This window comes from Scyliorhinus canicula, chromosome 8 (genome assembly GCF_902713615.1).
Source record: "Scyliorhinus canicula chromosome 8, sScyCan1.1, whole genome shotgun sequence".
In the NCBI taxonomy this organism is placed as follows: Eukaryota; Metazoa; Chordata; class Chondrichthyes; order Carcharhiniformes; family Scyliorhinidae; genus Scyliorhinus; species Scyliorhinus canicula.
In genome coordinates this window covers 97,666,867-97,683,559 of record NC_052153.1, presented here as the reverse complement: position 1 = coordinate 97,683,559, position 16,693 = coordinate 97,666,867, and the positions used below count along the sequence as shown (strand labels likewise).

Below are 16,693 nucleotides of genomic sequence, written 5' to 3'. Positions count from 1 at the left end.
CGAGTTACACCACGAGCCCAGTGGTGGCGGCCACCCTAAAAATCTGGGGGCAGTGGAGGCGACACAGGGGGGGGGGGGGGGGGGGGGGGGGGGCTCAGTGGAGGCCCCGCTGCGTGGGAACCACCGGTTTGTCCCAGGGAACATGGATGGCGGGTTCCTGGGATGGCACAGGGCGGGCATTAGGAAGTTGGGAGACCTGTTTATTGACGGGAGGTTCGCGAGCCTTGGTGAACTGGAGGAGAAGTTTGAGCTCCCCCCGGGAATATGTTCAGGTACCTTCAGGTCAAGGCGTTTGCTAGGCGACAGGTGGAGGGGTTCCCTTTGCTGCCCCCGCGGGGGGCAAGGGATAGGGTGCTTTCGGGGGTGTGGGTCGGGGATGGGAAGGTGTCTGACATCTGCCAGGTAATGCAGGAGGTGGGGGAGGAGTCAGTAGAGGAGCTGAAGGCTAAGTGGGAGGTGGAGCTGGGGGAGCAGATTGAGGAGGGGACATGGGCGGACTCCCTGGAGGGGGTGAACTCCTCCTCTTCATGTGCGAGACTTAGTCTCATCCAGTTCAAGGTGCTACACCGGGCCCACATGTCCGGATCTAGGATGAGTAGGTTTTTTGGGGGCGAAGACAGGTGCGTCAGGTGTTCGGGGAGTCCAGCAAAACATGCCCATATGTTCTGGGCATGCCCGGCACTTGAGGACTTCTAGAAGGGGGTGGCGGGGACAGTGTCGACGGTGGTGGGATCCAGGGTCAAGCCAGGTTGGGGACTCGCGATATTTGGGGTTGGGGTGGAGCCGGGAGTGCAGGAGGCGAAAGAGGCCGATGTCTTGGCCTTTGCGTCCCTAGTAACCCGGCCGAGGATCTTGCGGCAGTGGAAAGATGCGAGACCTCAGAGTGTGGAGACCTGGATTAATGACATGGCGGGATTCATTAAGTTGGAAAGGGTCAAGTTCGCCCTGAGGGGGTCGATACAAGGGTTCTTTAGGAGATGGCAGCCTTTCCTCAACTTTCTGGCTCAACGATAAGGTACTACGTCAGCAGCAACCCAGGCGGGGTTTAGGGGGATAGTGTTTAAGTTAATTTGCTTATTGTTAATTTATTCTGTTGTTTATTGGGGTTGGGAGGGGGTGGGGGGTTTGTTATATATGTGTTGTTACAGGTGCCGGGGGGGGGGGGGGGGGGGTGTTTATTATTATTATTGTTATTATTGTATTGTTGATATATATTTTTCAAAAAATTTCAATAAAAATTATTTTTTTTAAAAAATGTACTGTGTGTCCAGGGGAGCAAAGTATTGTACAGTAGTCCCCCGTTATACCGCGCTCCGCAATACCGCGGTTCGCGATATACCGCGGGGAGGCTTATGGACCCCAACTGTCAGTTGTGTCAATTTCAGCGGCCGGCTCACTTTGATCCGGAGAGGGAAGCTGCTCTCTCACTGAAACAATCAGCCGGCCGCTGAAATTGACACTGCCGGCTGCTCTCTCCCTCCAATCAGAAACATTAAAACTTAAAAGTTGGATTGGAGGGAGAGAGCAGCGGGCAGTGTCAATTTCAGTGGCCGGCTGATTGTTTCAGTGAGAGAGCAGCTTCCCTCCGGATCAAAGTGAGCCGGCCGCTGAAATTGACACTGCCCGCTGCTCTCTCCCTCCAATCCAACTTTTAAGTTTTAATGTTTCTGATTGGAGGGAGAGAGCAGCGGGCAGTGTCAATTTCAGCGGCCGGCTGATTGTTTCAGTGAGAGAGCAGCTTCCCTCTCCGGATCAAAGTGAGCCGGCCGCTGAAATTGACACTGTTTTAATTAGATCCACGATGGGGGTTTTAAATTTATTTAAAAATCTATGCTAGCGCTTCCCATTGAGAGTCTACGGGGGTTTGACCTCTCCCCCCGCCCCCCCGTAGACTCTCAATGGGAAGCGCTAGCATAGATTTTTAAATAAATTTAAAACCCCCATCGTGGATATCCGCGGCTCGGTTGCAACGCGGGTGGCTGTCTTGGACCCCAACACCCGCGTTATAAAGGGGGACTACTGTATAATAATCCAACTTTCATGTTTAATAAATGTTTTCTCTTGTTGATAAAACCAATTTGCAACCCCATGACTTTGTTCCTTCAAGTAGTTACGTTCTTTTGAACCAGGGTTTCATGGGGTCTTCCTGTCCAGTTACAACATCAATTGGGGTAGTAACAACTCCTGCAAATCTGCTTGGCAATATGGCTGGTACTACATGATCTCAAGCAACAACTTATAAAAAGGAGAGTATAACTCTTAAACATGTACCCTATTTTTCAGCTCACTCTAAAATGGGAGTAAACCCTTAAACATAAATTTATTTGTTGAAATAAATTGGGGTGCGAGGTTGTCTTATATATTGCTATTTAGGTCTAAAAATGCATTTTGGTGCTAAAAAGACACCATGACCTTTGGTGTCCATACAATCCTTACACAGTGCAGAAGGAGGCCATTTGGCCCATGAGTCTACACCAAAATTGTGAAAAAGAGCAGTAACTTCACACACTGATCATGGCAAAACCTAACCTGCACATCCTTGGGATTGTGGGAGAAACCAGAGCACAGGGGAAAGAAACCCATGCAGACACGGGGAGAGAGAATGTGTAAATTCCTGTCACCCAAGGCAGAAATTGAACCCGGGTCTCTGGCGGAGAGGAAGCAGTGGTAACCACTGTGCCACCATGCTGCTCAGATTCACACAAATTATACCCAAGTGCGCAATAAATATATACATATACTTACTTTGTTTTGACAGTTACATTGATAGAAGCACCTTCAGATTTAAAGCTCTCTGTTCGTTGGACATGAGCAAAGTCTGAGCTGGAGCTGTTAGCTGCACCTAAAAATTGAAAATAAATATCATTAACTGTTTGCATATTGTCACTGATACGAGGAAGGGTTATCCACAAGTTGGTGGGGGTCATGTATGAACACATCTTGCATGTGTATTATATGACCAGTTCACAGAATGAATCACAGCCATTAGTGGTAGAAACACATCCTTTTGAGTCACAAATACAGCTGTGCACAGATCATGTTTCACAACAAATGTGGAAGCCAATGCTCTCAGGCAGTAGAACAATAGGAATAAAGACAGTAATCAGATGCAGGACATGCTAAATTCTAAAACCAATTTACACCTCCTCTAGACGGCTTGTTTCTTCACTTGCCCCATTAACATTCCCTTTTTCGACCTTGCACCATTCCTAATCATTTAAATCATCCATAGCAAACTTTTGCCCAGTTCAAGTCATCAACCTGAAACATTCCTTCCACAACCAGCATTTTTAAGTTATTATGCTCTTTATTTTCTTGCCCTATTATGTATTTTCTTTTATTTTCTTTCCTTTCACGTACTTGATAATCTGTCGAGTTGCTCGCAGAAAAATACTTTTCACTGTACCTCGGTACAGGTGACAATAAACAAAATCCAAATCCAAGTTTATTTCAGATCTCCAGTCATTTATTTTTGTGGAACTAATTTTCTCACTGCAAGGCAAAAATCAAGTTCGAACAAAGATAATTTGGAATATTAAGATTGATTTTTGTGGCCTTTGACAAAAAGCACCAAAACTGCACTAACAAAATTCTTAAGTGACATCCCACAGGTCAAGGGCTCGGAGAGAAAAAACAAACTGTCTGGCCCGATTTTGTCGATGGCTGCTTTTCTCATTTTCAGGGGTTGTGCTATTAGATGATAGTCACACTGACAGTGCCTCAAGTATCAGTTTCTGGATGAACAAATAAGAAATTTGCTTCAGACGTGTATCAATTAAAATTATTTGGAATTTAAGTATTCATTGCCAAAAGATATTTGTCATAAGTCATTTAAATTGCAATAACACTACAGAAGCAACCGAAATGTATATTGAAATTTCTTTGGGTAGGTTTGTCCATTATAGATCAGTCAAGATTCAATTGTTCATTGGAAAAACAGTTAAACCCACTACCCACAAGGAAAACAATGACTGATAAAGGACAAGCAAATTAAATTCTCTTAATTTGAAGCTAAATTTTATTAAATGCAGAATTCTATGGGCATGTACAAGTAGTTACAAGTGTTTAAAATTGAGCTTTTAGGAGTCATGAACATAGAACATACAGTGCAGGAGGCCATTCGGCCTATCGAGTCTGCACTGACCCACTTAAGCCCTCGCTTCCACCCTACCCCCGTAACCCAATAACCCCATCTAACCTTTAGGTTAGATGGTTCTTCCTTCCACATTACCACTAGACCATAAGACATAGGAGCAGAATTAGGCAACTCGGCACATGGATCCCTCATTCCATTGGCACTCAAATCCTATTGTTTATTAAATATTGCCACTCCTCTCCATCGCAAATTGAACACCACTCCTCTCCATTGCGAATCAAACCCCCCACCACCCCCCCCAGATAAACGCTTCACCCCTACCAGCCTTATAATCCCAACAGTAAACTGCAAACCCAGAAAAAGGACCCCCTCCAAACCAGAAGGGACGAAAATCCCCCAATTCCTACGTCCGTTTCAAACATGTTCCCAACTACAAGTGCCAGCATCCCGGTTCCCAAACATTGTCCACTCAGTTCATGCTCCTTAATGAAGTCTTTGGCCACTTCTGGAGTCTCAAAATAATACGCCTTCGAACGTCACCCATAATTTTGCAGGATAAAGTACCCGAACCGCCGCCGGTACAGCATCTCCTTGACCTTGTTGAACCATTCCGGTTCCGACGTCCTAATAAATTCAGACCTTGTTCCACCCCCTCCCATTCGCAGTTACACTTTTCCCTGGCCCAACGCAAAATCATCTCTTTCTCCACAAATTTGTGGAGTCTCACGATCACCGCCCGCGGCGGCACCCAGCTCTAGGCTTCTGCCTCAGGGACCTGCGCGCTCGCTCCACTTCAGGAACCTTATCGAGCACTACATCCGTCACCAACCCCACCAGCAACTTCGAGACGCAACTCATGGTACTCTCACATTCCACTCCTTCAGGCATTTCCACTATTCAAAATTATCTGATAAGTATCACTTACTAGGCTTGTTTGCAGATTTATGGGCATGCAATAAAATAGGGCAAAGCAGTCCAAATTCAAAATTGGCTAAGACATAGAAAACAGTTGAGATGAATGATGGTTCCTTTGGAACTGGAATTTATGTACTGGAGTTCCCTCAGGTTCAGTAGTAGGACCACTGATGTTTTCTGAAATACATGGTGATTTGGACTGAGAAGTACAGGTTACAATTTACGGATGACACAAAAAACTTTGAAGTGCAACTTCAAGGAGACGCAGACAGGCTGGTGCAATGAGTAAACACATGGCAGATAAAAGAGAGTGAAAACATTGTAGCAGAAAGAAGATACAGGACAAAATATGTTAAAATGGTACATCTTCATGGGGAGGGGGCAGGTGGCAAGATGGATATGAAGATTCTGGAGTATACCCGAGAGAAGTAGAGGGATTAGATTTATGCGGATAGATTAAAGCAGCTGGGGTTGTTCTTCTTGTAACAGAAGGCCAAGAGGAGATTTGATGGGTGTTTCAAATCATGAAGGATTCAGTTAAGAGTAATAAAAGATTCTCTGAAGGAGGGTCACTAACCAAAAGGCAGAAGGGTCACTAACCAAAAAGGCAGTGACTGGTAAAACAAGAGGACGGTGAGTAAAAAAAACCCAATGAAATAAGTGGTTTGAATTTGGAATGCACTGTACTGTCTGATAAGATGGTGTATATGGATTCAATTGCAGCCTTCAAAAGGGAACTGAATAAATATTTTGGAGGGAAGAAAATTGCTGGGATATCATGGGCAGGGGAGTGGGACAGATTTTTAGGGCCAATTGCTTCCTTCTGCATTGTACTAGGATTCACAACAGGGACTCCTTTCTAAGAGCAACTGAAAGTACAATCTCTTATACACATGTATTTAGAAAAATTATAAAAAATATAATTTAAAAATCCTCCCGTCAAAGTTTGCCACTTTTATGGACTGGATTATATGTAGTGCTGTCTGCAAGAAAAAGCAGGCACCGCATGTGTAGAGTCTTACATATAAAAACACGGTTTTGGTCGTTCCCCCACCATGTTACTTTTGTGCATTATTTGAAACTTTTGATTAATTACCAGCAATATTAGAACTCAAGCCATGATCTTGCGCTGCATTTTCCCAACCTGTCCCCAATTTTAACAGCTAGTAACGGTATTTAGGTTAACTTGAAACATCATTCACAATCATTAAATCTGCAATATTAAAGTTATTCTTCATAGGGCAGAACAATGTTTGGAAGGAGAAGGAAACAATCACGAGTCATATTACCCATTGGACTCATCCGGCCACCATTTTGCTGTCTTTGTAGGTGTTCCTTGTAGCACACAGAACACATTCCATTGGTCCTAGGATTTCCATAAAACCCACAACCAGTTGCACACATAATAGGCACTTGTGTTTGATTGGTTTCTTGAGCCATACTTGTATACTGTGTGGACAAAAGGAAAGCATATTATGGAAGTGATTGGCCATAGCAGTTTTAAGAATTACCTTTAGACAAAAGTATGAATATGGCAAGCAGAGTTCAAAACATCTTGCACACAACATTTGCACTTTACAGCAACAGAATTTAATCACCATATAATAAAATGCAATATTTGAATCTTCATTTTAACATGTGCTGTACGATTCAGAGGCCACATAGAAAACACATTGTTATATGCAGCTACATGAAGTCCTATATACACAGTTATGTATCACGTCTCTAATGTTTCCCTGAATGACAGACTTGCTGCCCCTTTACTTTGATCCAATAAAATCAGAACTAAGGTTGGAAATATTAGAATCATCGAAAGCTGCCAGCAAACAGCCAGTGGAAAAACTTAGAAAAATAGACCAATTAAGAGAAGCTACCAATAATACACTGAATAAATTAAACTAAAATTCTATTACCTGCTCCCTCCCAAAAAACTGTTGCCCAAAGCGACATTTTAAATGATGAAATTCACAGAATTAAAATTTGCCTACCGACTTAACAACCTTGTTAAACCTCAGAAACCTATGTCTGGGCTTGATATTTTTGACCAGAACCTTGATTGTTGAAGGTTGCTGAGCATGAAGAATGTACCCAAAGATGCATCAGAAGAATTTAATCAGCCAAACTGTTGAAATGTTTTACTTTAGCTTACAACAGTATCAAATATTCCAAAATTAAGGAAAATTCAGAACAAATATTAAGTTGAGCTTATTTTAAAAAGGCCTCAAATACTAAACCAGTGCAAATCTGTTGTATCCTTGTTCAAATTGTGCCCATTTATACCACAACTTGCTTTTGCAAATAATTTAAACAGATGCTCAACTAACTTTTAGATATTCAAGCTTTACTTCAGAAAGTCACATATACAACCCGTTATCCCAATGTGAATTATTTTCCCAAATAAATATATTGTTATACAAATATAAACACTATAATGAGCGACAGCATCTACCCTAGCTGTGAATTAACACCTTTCTCGAGCTGCACTCCAATTAGTCCAAAAGGCTCACCATTTGACTCATGCCAATTAAATTACAGAAGACCCTGCACCCATTTCCAGCACCACCTTGCCCACAAAACTAGCTGTTATCACCAGCTCCCCAAAAAAGTGCCGGTCTGTTCCTTCATTCCTTGTAAACTACAGTTCAATTGCCAACCTCCTGCTCTTCAAATTGCTTATAGATGTGAAAAATGAAAGGTGGTAACACAAGTCCATGTTTGAACATTTACAATTCTGCCACAGCACTGCACTACATGCTGAACCGATGCAAAGCTCTAGTTATACTCCAATGAGAGCATTGCATCCAGTTCCAATCATCATACTAAGAAGAAGGCCATTGAGAGGGCAGAGAAGATTGACCAGAATGGTTCCAAGGATTAAGTGGGCACTTGAATAAAATCATTTGTCAGAGCTACAGGTAGCATAACTGACTGGATGACTCCGTGGAGAGCTGGCATGGTTCAATGAGCGGAAAGGCATCCTTCTGTACCATATTTAGCTCCAAGACATCCACCATGACCCATGCACTAATCTGGCCAATGTTTTCAGTGTTACAGTCTTTGACGTAGTTAAGCACACCATTTTCCTCCATTGCATCTCTTTGCCCAACTGAGTGGCTCTTACACACTCTTGCTCAACTAGTCCAACATCCAGAAATGGCTTCTCTTCCTGCCCTTGCATCTGGAAAGTCAAAGATATATCTTTGGGCCTTGCTTTTAATCTACTTGCTACCTTCAGCCATAAAAGACCTAATGTCAAGTTCCACATGTATACTTGCAACATCCAAATCTACTCCACGCCTGTTGACACCACAAAGGCTTCATCAACTTATTCCGACATCCACTCCTGGATGAGTTACTCCAAGACTGAAGATGAAGTTCAGAGATGTGGGACTGACTTAATTGCTCTGCAAGGCACGGAATAGCTTTCTTCTATGCTTTACATGACTATGACAAATCATTTCATTGCTACTGCTTCCATCCCCTTCCCAGCCACTGTCTAATAGTATCCATGACTTTAATGCCACACTTCATTCTGCATAAATTTCCAATTTTGCATCCTTAAAACACCACCAACATCAATGCACCATAGTAGCATCATACCTCTCCACCCCATTAGTCGACCTACTGCTAAAACCCTTCATACGATGGACTCAACTATTCTGATGCTGCACTCACCAGCTTCCACCCTCCATAAACTTGATCTGACCACAAACCTCTCCAGTTAATATCCTGATCTGCACTAAGCCCTGTTCACCCATCATCCCATATTCAATTGACCCAGTGGTTCCTGAATGATCATAAATTTAAAATGCTAATTTTATTCAAATCCTTCAATGGCCTTGTTCATACCAGTCTTCAAACTCCTCCAGCACTCCAGAAACTCCTTATCCCTCCAACTTTTACATATCCCCCACCCAATTTACCCTACGACTCGCAATTTTGCCATTTGGCTTCAAGCTCTGGAATTCATTTTCTAGACATCTTTTTTCCCCCCAGAATCTCAAAATATACTGAACTAAACTGTTCACCCAACACCAGCAGCACCCTCTCTCCCCCAATACAGTACCTCTTTGGTTAGGTACCAATAGTTTGCCCCATTACCCTCACATGGAAGATCTTGATAAAAGGAAATTGTGCTGCTGAGACTCATACCACAAGGAACAATCAATGCATCATTTGTAGATGTAGTAAATCAATGCTACTACATTCAAGATTTTCTTCCTAACAGACTTCCCAATTCTGCCAAACCCTTGGTTCTTTTTGGTGCAAAAAAAATTAAAAAATTCTAGTCTCACCAATAATTAGGGCCACTTTTTGACAGATAACATTATTTTATTAGTACACTGACTAGTAGACCTAGTCTCCAAATTACAAGTAGAAATCCTAAACTATCATGCAACAAGATTTGACCAGTTCCCTTATTGTTAGAGCAAAATCATCAAATCTCTCATTCAAGGAAAGAAATTCTAGTTCGGTTACCATGTGCCAGGAATCATTGAAACCAAGACTGATTAGATCACATGATAAACAAAACAATTGTGGGGGGGGGGGGGGGTCTGGAAAGGATATGACCAGGGGGAACCATATTGCTATGGTTGATTCACTCAAAGTATTTTTCTGCTGCACAAGGTGCAGTTTAAATACAGAATCAAAATGTAGATTTGCATTGCATCCTTTTTGGAATTTAGTTTCAGTATGTAAATACTTTTGACTCAGTCCAATGAGAACTGATTGCGAAATTGTCTTGCTTGTGACAGTGTGTCAGATCAGACAAGTTTATGACCTAATAGAAAAACAAAATATTTTAGCACTCAGCTTTCTTGTCCACCTCTCCCACAGAGTTCCCTCTCCCAACAGGTCATGTTGACTTAGGCTGTTCATACACAACCAACATTAGTCACAAACATTGTTTTCTGGAGGACAGAAACATTTCTCAAAGAACAGTTTGACAAGGTAGGAAGGACTGTAATTAGCTTCATTTTGAAAACTATGACAGTCATATGATTTGCTGTTATGGCAAATTAGGAATGAATTTTAATTAGCTAAATGCTCAAAGTACAAGAAGTTTGTTTCACTGTACTATATCCAATGTACATTTAATAATCAGAATGCTGAAAACAATGGTTCAATTGCTTTGGAGATTTTACTGCATGTGTTCCACCTCTCCCTACATAATTCGAAAGTGGCAATTACAATAATTGAATAAAGGACAACTTTGTTTTAGTTTACTGTATTCAGCTCTTAACTCGATTGGGCATCAGAACACCAATGTTGCCATCTGAAGCTTATTCATATAAAACGATGAAGAAAATCTAACAATACCTCAAAAACATGTTGTGCCACTTGTCTTAATGGCTGACAACTGAATACTTGGCATAATGTTAATGCAGATGGACTGTGGTGACAGCGTCATTTTCAATCAGATTCATGGTACAATTCTTCATCAAGTTCTGACTCAGTGAACAAAACCAAGCCCAAAAATACTTGGTGAGACAAACATCTGTATTACCAAGAAGTAGGTCACCCGATGAACGAGCAAAACAAGTTTTGCAGTCTACTGCTTTCGGTGAGACACACCCATTTCTCGCAGTAAATAGTCACGGTTGAGTCAATAACCTGCATCTTTAAAAATTAATTCACAGGCTAGGACAGCATGAATTGCTCATCCCTTGTAGCCCTCGAGAAGGTGGTGGAGAGTTGCCTCAGCAGTCCCAGAGTGTAGGGACACCCACAGTGCTGTCAGGGAGTTGCAGGATTTTGGTCCTGCAACAGTGAAGGAACGGCGACATATATCCAAGTCAGGATGGCAAGTGACTTGTAGGGGAACTTCCAGTTTCCAATCGTGTCTCTGTAACATCCCGCACAGGACTTGTGGGGTGGGAATGATTATTTTCCCTTTGTTTCATGCCGAGTACGAGCTCACCAACTGAGAGAACTTAATTTAGCATTGTATAAAAAGGGCAGCCAGTCAGGCCGAGGAGAGATTAAACAGTTTTGGCTTATACTCGCTGGAGTTTTTTTAATGAGGGGGGGGGGAAAGAGATGATCCGATTATGGTGTGTAGGATACTGAAAGTGATTGATGAAGTTGACGCAACTAACCAAATGCTTCCCTTTGCGCAGCAATCTAGAACGAGAGGTCAGATATAGGTTGAGGCGCAGTAGATTTAGAACAGATGAGGAGGAACTACTGAGTTGAGGAGGTGGGGCAAAATGTAGAGACAACATGCGACACAGCTTTTCTCACATGGAGGGTGGGGAGTGCATGGAACACACTTCCCACGTCAGGGGAGGTTGTGGAAGCTGATAGATTAACAGTGTTCAAAGGACATCTCAACAAATACATGGATAGGGCGGTTTAGAGGGATACGGCACAAGGAAGTACTGAGGGTTTTTGCCAAGGGTAGCATCATGATCAGGACAGGCTTGGAGGACCGAAGGGCCTGTCCCTGTGCTGTATTGTTCTTTGAACTACTTCTCGCAGAGGGTGGCAAATTTGTGGAATTTTCTGCTCCAGTGCTGTGGAATCGGAATCATTAAATGGTTTCAAGAAGGAGAAAGTTATATTTCTGATTTTAAAGAAATGGGTTAAAGGAATATGGGCAATAGGCAGAAGATGGATTTGAGGCCTGGAAGAGATCAGTCAGGATCTTATTGAATGGCGGGGCAGGCTCGAAGGGCTGAACTGCCTACTTTGGCTCCTAATGCCCATGTTCCTTTGGCACCGACCAGAAAGTGACCTGGTAGGGATCTACTGGTAAGTGTATATACTGTTTTGCAAATAAATCTTATTTTAAATCTGTGTGGACTCCCTGTGTCCACAAAGTTGCCATGTGCCTGCTGCCCTTATCCCTTCTAGATGGCATTGTTTGTGGGTTTGGAAGGTGCTGTCTAAGGAACCTTTGGAGAGTTCCTGTAGTGCAACTCGTAGATGGTACACACTGTTGTTACTGTTCAGTAGTGGAGCAAATAAAATGTCTGTGTCAGGGATACCAATTCAGTGGGCTTTGTCCTGGATGATATTGGAACTGCACTCATCCAGGCAAGTGGAGAGAATTCCATCACACTCCTGCCTTGTGGACAGGCTTTGGGGAAATCAGGAGTGTTACTCCCCACAGGTGGTAAGCAAAGTAATGGAAAGGGTACTGAGGGATAGGATTTCTGAGCATCTGGAAAGGCATTGCTTGATTAGGGATAGTCAGCACGGATTTGTGAGGGGTAGGTCTTGCCTTACAAGTCTTATTGAATTCTTTGAGGAGGTGACCAAGCATGTGGATGAAGGTAAAGCAGTGGATGTAGTGTACATGGATTTTAGTAAGGCATTTGATAAGGTTCCCCATGGTAGGCTTATGCAGAAAGTAAGGAGGCATGGGATAGTGGGAAATTTGGCCAGTTGGATAACAAACTGGCTAACCGATAGAAGACAGAGAGTGGTGGTGGATGGCAAATATTCAGCCTGGAGCCCAGTTATCAGTGGCGTACCGCAGGGATCAGTTCTGGGTCCTCTGCTGTTTGTGATTTTCATTAACGACTTGGATGAGGGAGTTGAAGGGTGGGTCAGTAAATTTGCAGATGATACGAAGATTGGTGGAGTTGTGGATAGTGAGGAGGGCTGTTGTCGGCTTCAAAGAGACATAGATAGAATGCAGAGCTGGGCTGAGAAGTGGCAGATGGAGTTTAACCCTGACAAGTGTGAGGTTGTCCATTTTGGAAGAACAAATCTGAATGCGGAATACAAGGTTAATGGTAGGGTTCTTGGCAATGTGGAGGAGCAGAGAGATCTTGGGGTCTATGTTCATAGTTCTTTGAAAGTTGCCACTCAAGTGGATAGAGCTGTGAAGAAGGCCTATGGTGTGCTAGCGTTCATTAGCAGAGGGATTGAATTTAAGAGCCGTGAGGTGATGATGCAGCTGTAAAAAACCTTGGTCAGGCCACATTTGGAGTACTGTATGCAGTTCTGGTCACCTCATTTTAGGAAGGATGTGGAAGCTTTGGAAAAGGTGCAAAGGAGATTTACCAGGATGTTGCCTGGAATGGAGAGTAAGTCATATGAGGAAAGGTTGAGGGTGCTAGGCCTTTTCTCATTAGAACGGAGAAGGATGAGGGGCGACTTGATTGAGGTTTATAAGATGATCAGGGGAATAGATAGAGTAGATACAGACTTTTTCCCCGGGTGGAACAAACCAGTACAAGGGGACATAAATTTAAGGTGAATGGTGGAAGATATGGGGGGTATGTCAGAGATAGGTTGTTTACCCAGAGAGTAGTGGGGGCATGGAATGCACTGCCTGTGGTAGTAGTTGAGTCGGAAAATTTATGGACCTTCAAGCGGCTATTGGATAGGTACTTGGATTAGGGTAGAATAAGGGAGTGTAGGTTAACTTCTTAAGGGCAGCACGGTAGCATTGTGGATAGCACAATTGCTTCACAGCTCCAGGGTCCCAAGTTCCATTTCGACTTGGGTCACTGTCTGTGTGGAGTCTGCACATCCTCCCCGTGACTGCGTGGGTTTCCTCCGGGTACTCCGGTTTCCTCCCACAGTTCAAAGATGTGCAGGTTGGGTGGATTGGCCATGAAAAATTGTCCAAAATTCTATGATTAACCTAGGACAAAAGTTCGGCGCAACATCGTGGGCCGAAGGGCCTGTTCTGTGCTGTATTTCTCTATATCAGGATTGATTCCTTACTTCAGACGCTCCTGTAGACATAGTACAGCTATTCAAGTTCAGTATATATAGAGCATCTCAAGAAAATCATCCTATCCACAAGAATATCAACCTCTTGTGAAACTAGCCTTCAAATATGGCTACACCATGACAGAAGTACACAAGTAACCAGAATTTAAACTGAAGCCTTAACTGGAAGCCCAGTTTAAAATGACAATACCTAAATCTGGATTTCAAAAACTAAATTTATTTAAAGAAAATAAAGAATCAAAGATCAGAGAGTTTACAGTGCAGGAGGCCAGCCAGCCCATCGAGTCTGCACCAGCCCTTAGAAAGGGCACACTACCTAAGCCCACACCTTCACCCCATCTCCTAACCCAGTAACCCCATAAGCTTTTTGGGCACTAAAGGCAATGTGGCATGGCCAATTCACCTAACCTGCACATCTATGGACTGTAGGAGGAAACCGGAGCATCCGGAGGAAACCCACAGACTCCAAGCCGGCAATCGAACCTGGGACTCTGGAGCTGTGAAGCAATAGTGCTAACCACTGTGCTGCTATGCCACCAACACTGTGCTACCGTGCCATCAGATATTAGAGTATATCCACCATCTCACATAGTTATCACTAAAAATTATTCAGTCAAACAATTAGTCACATTCATTGTCTCTCCCAAAATGTAGCAATAAAGAGAAGTTAGTGTAATTAAATAACTGCATGATGGCACAGCTCCCTCGCCTACCAAAAGGACACATCCTTAAATAGATCCCCACTGATAACATTCTTAGGAAGATCACAAGGACCAAAGCATTCAATTCTAACCATCACAAGGCTGCAATGTGACTGCACTGATCCACACAAACAGCCATGGAAAACAGCTGCTTTTTGCAGTGTCAGGGTACAAAAAAAAGCAATCACCAGGTGAGTTTGTGCAGGTTAAGAGCTTTTTAAAAACAGGAGACTTCCCTATCATCTAGTAATGCTGTAGATGGCAACTATAAAATTGTACGGTTTAAAATTACAGTTTTTCCTGGTATCGGTTAGGAGCAAAGCAACTTTATTGCCCAACATCGGATGACGAATGTTATTTAGAATAGAAACATGTAGAAAACAACCTGGCCAGTTCCCCTTCCTCCCCAACCCCACACCAAATTCAAGATTTTATATCCCAAAGGGAAACCGCACATTCATCGCCAGATCCGCTTTTACTGTTTGAACAAAGATTCGAGGCATGCCAAAATAAAATATCACTTTCGATATAAAAGTTTTCCACCGTTTCTTAAAAGCAGCAACTGGCCACCGTCTCGAGCCGTCCCCGAGTCCAGGCCGCGGAGCGCGGGGGTCCAGGCCTGGTCCCAAAGAGCCTCAGCGCCCGGCCCCAACGCACAATGAGTGAGCAAACAGCGACTCTAGTCCCAGCTGGGCCCTCATCCGACACGCACAACAGCCCGGCCAGGAGAGGAGGCCCGCCGGAGAAGCCGAAACATCGCCCTCCTTTCCCGGCCCGCCGCCATCACTGGGCCTCACCAACTCAGCCTCCGCCGCCGTAAATCCCGGCTCTCTGCCTCACTCACTCTTTCCCCGTGTATCCCGGAGCCCGACTCTCTCACTCACTCCGTCCGCCGTGTATCCCGGAGCCCGACTCTCTCACTCACTCCGTCCGCCGTGTATCCCGGAGCCTCTGCAAGAAGAAGTTCTCGTTCTTTCCTTCTTCAGCGACAGGGTTTGACGTCACAAAGAGGATCCGCTGAGCTCTGATTGGCCGTCGAGCGCGAGCCTGTCATCACCGCCCAATTTTCCCGGAAGAGCAGGTGTCATTTGGAGGCACGTGTGTCCCCGGGCCGCATGGAATGATTGTGTTTGTGTAGGTTTGTTATTTCGATGTTTGGCTTCAGTTTAAAATTAGCAGTCTTCAAACTACAGTTGTCACTCTGCAAAGCTTGTGCTAATCATCTAGAACTTTTCTGAGATCTGTTCTCTGGCTACTAATCAATCCGCCCTCAAGGTGCCTAACATAGTCACGATGCTCTGCCATCTTGCCCATGAATGGGCCCACAAAATCAATGTGGATCCTGATCCACAGGTGATCTGGAAGGCGGCAAAGATCGCTGCATTTGGCAAGGGTAGCACTGTTGTACTAGTTCTTCAGTGATTTATCTATGCCTGGCCACCAGATGTAACTCCACGCCAATATCTTCATCTTTGTCAGCCCTGGGAAGGCGCTATGTAGCTCTTGAATGAGTGGTCCCCTGCCTGAGACAGGACAACCACCCGTGCCCCCACAGAATCATGCCATCTTCACACATCTACTCATCCTGATGAGTGAAGTAGGGTCTCACCTGTTTGGACTTCTCGTAACGCCAGCCAGACTGTATAATTTGATTAATCTTAGAAAGAATAGGAGGGTCATTTGGTTCTGTTGTGGATGGGACCCGCGGACACTGGCAGAGTGTCTAGGAAGTTTAAAGCTAGAATGATGTCCTGAGGTACAGGTGGTGGCAGAAGAGGGGCAGGAAACTTAATGCATTTGCATTAGCAATTTGCATAGTCACCTGAAGAAGGAGCCGTGCTCCGAAAGCTCGTGTTTGAAACAAACCTGTTGGACTTTAACCTGGTGTTGTAAGACTTCTTACTGTAACATAGTCACAACACATGCCCCCCAGGGCAGCACAGTGGTTAGCACGGTTGATTCACAGTCCCAGGTTCGATACCCGGCTTCGGTCACTGTCTGCGGAGTTCTTCCCGTATCTGAGTGGGTTTCCTCTGGGTGCTCCATCACCCCCATAGTCCAAAGATGTGCTGGTTAGGTGGATTGACCATACTAAATTGCCCTTAGTGTCCAAAAGATAGGTTAGGTGGTGTTCCTAGGTTACAGGGATAGGTTGGAAGTGTGGGCGTAAATGAGGTGCTCTTTCCAAGAGCCGGTGCAGACTTGATGGGCTGAATGGCCTGCTTCTGCACGGTAAATTCTATGATTCTATCATCAGATAGGGATTTGACAGCCCTTGCTGTCCTTG

At 44.0% G+C, this 16,693-nt stretch overlaps 1 protein-coding gene across 7 annotated transcripts in view; it reads right to left on the bottom strand.

The window, feature by feature from the left end:
• LOC119970403 (AN1-type zinc finger protein 5-like) overlaps window positions 1-15,402 on the bottom strand; it is a 35,896-nt gene extending 20,494 nt beyond the window's left edge. For 3 of the 7 annotated variants that reach the window (XM_038804968.1, XM_038804974.1, XM_038804975.1), the window contains exons 1-3: window positions 15,204-15,303; window positions 6,301-6,460; window positions 2,746-2,842 (exon numbers count right to left, since the gene is read on the bottom strand). In XM_038804968.1, the coding sequence (XP_038660896.1) occupies window positions 2,746-2,842; window positions 6,301-6,451 (248 nt within the window). In that variant the 5' untranslated portion in view covers window positions 6,452-6,460; window positions 15,204-15,303. The other 4 variants (XM_038804969.1, XM_038804971.1, XM_038804973.1 and 1 more) reach the window with 4 other exon arrangements.
• Window positions 15,403-16,693: the final 1,291 nt, after the last annotated feature.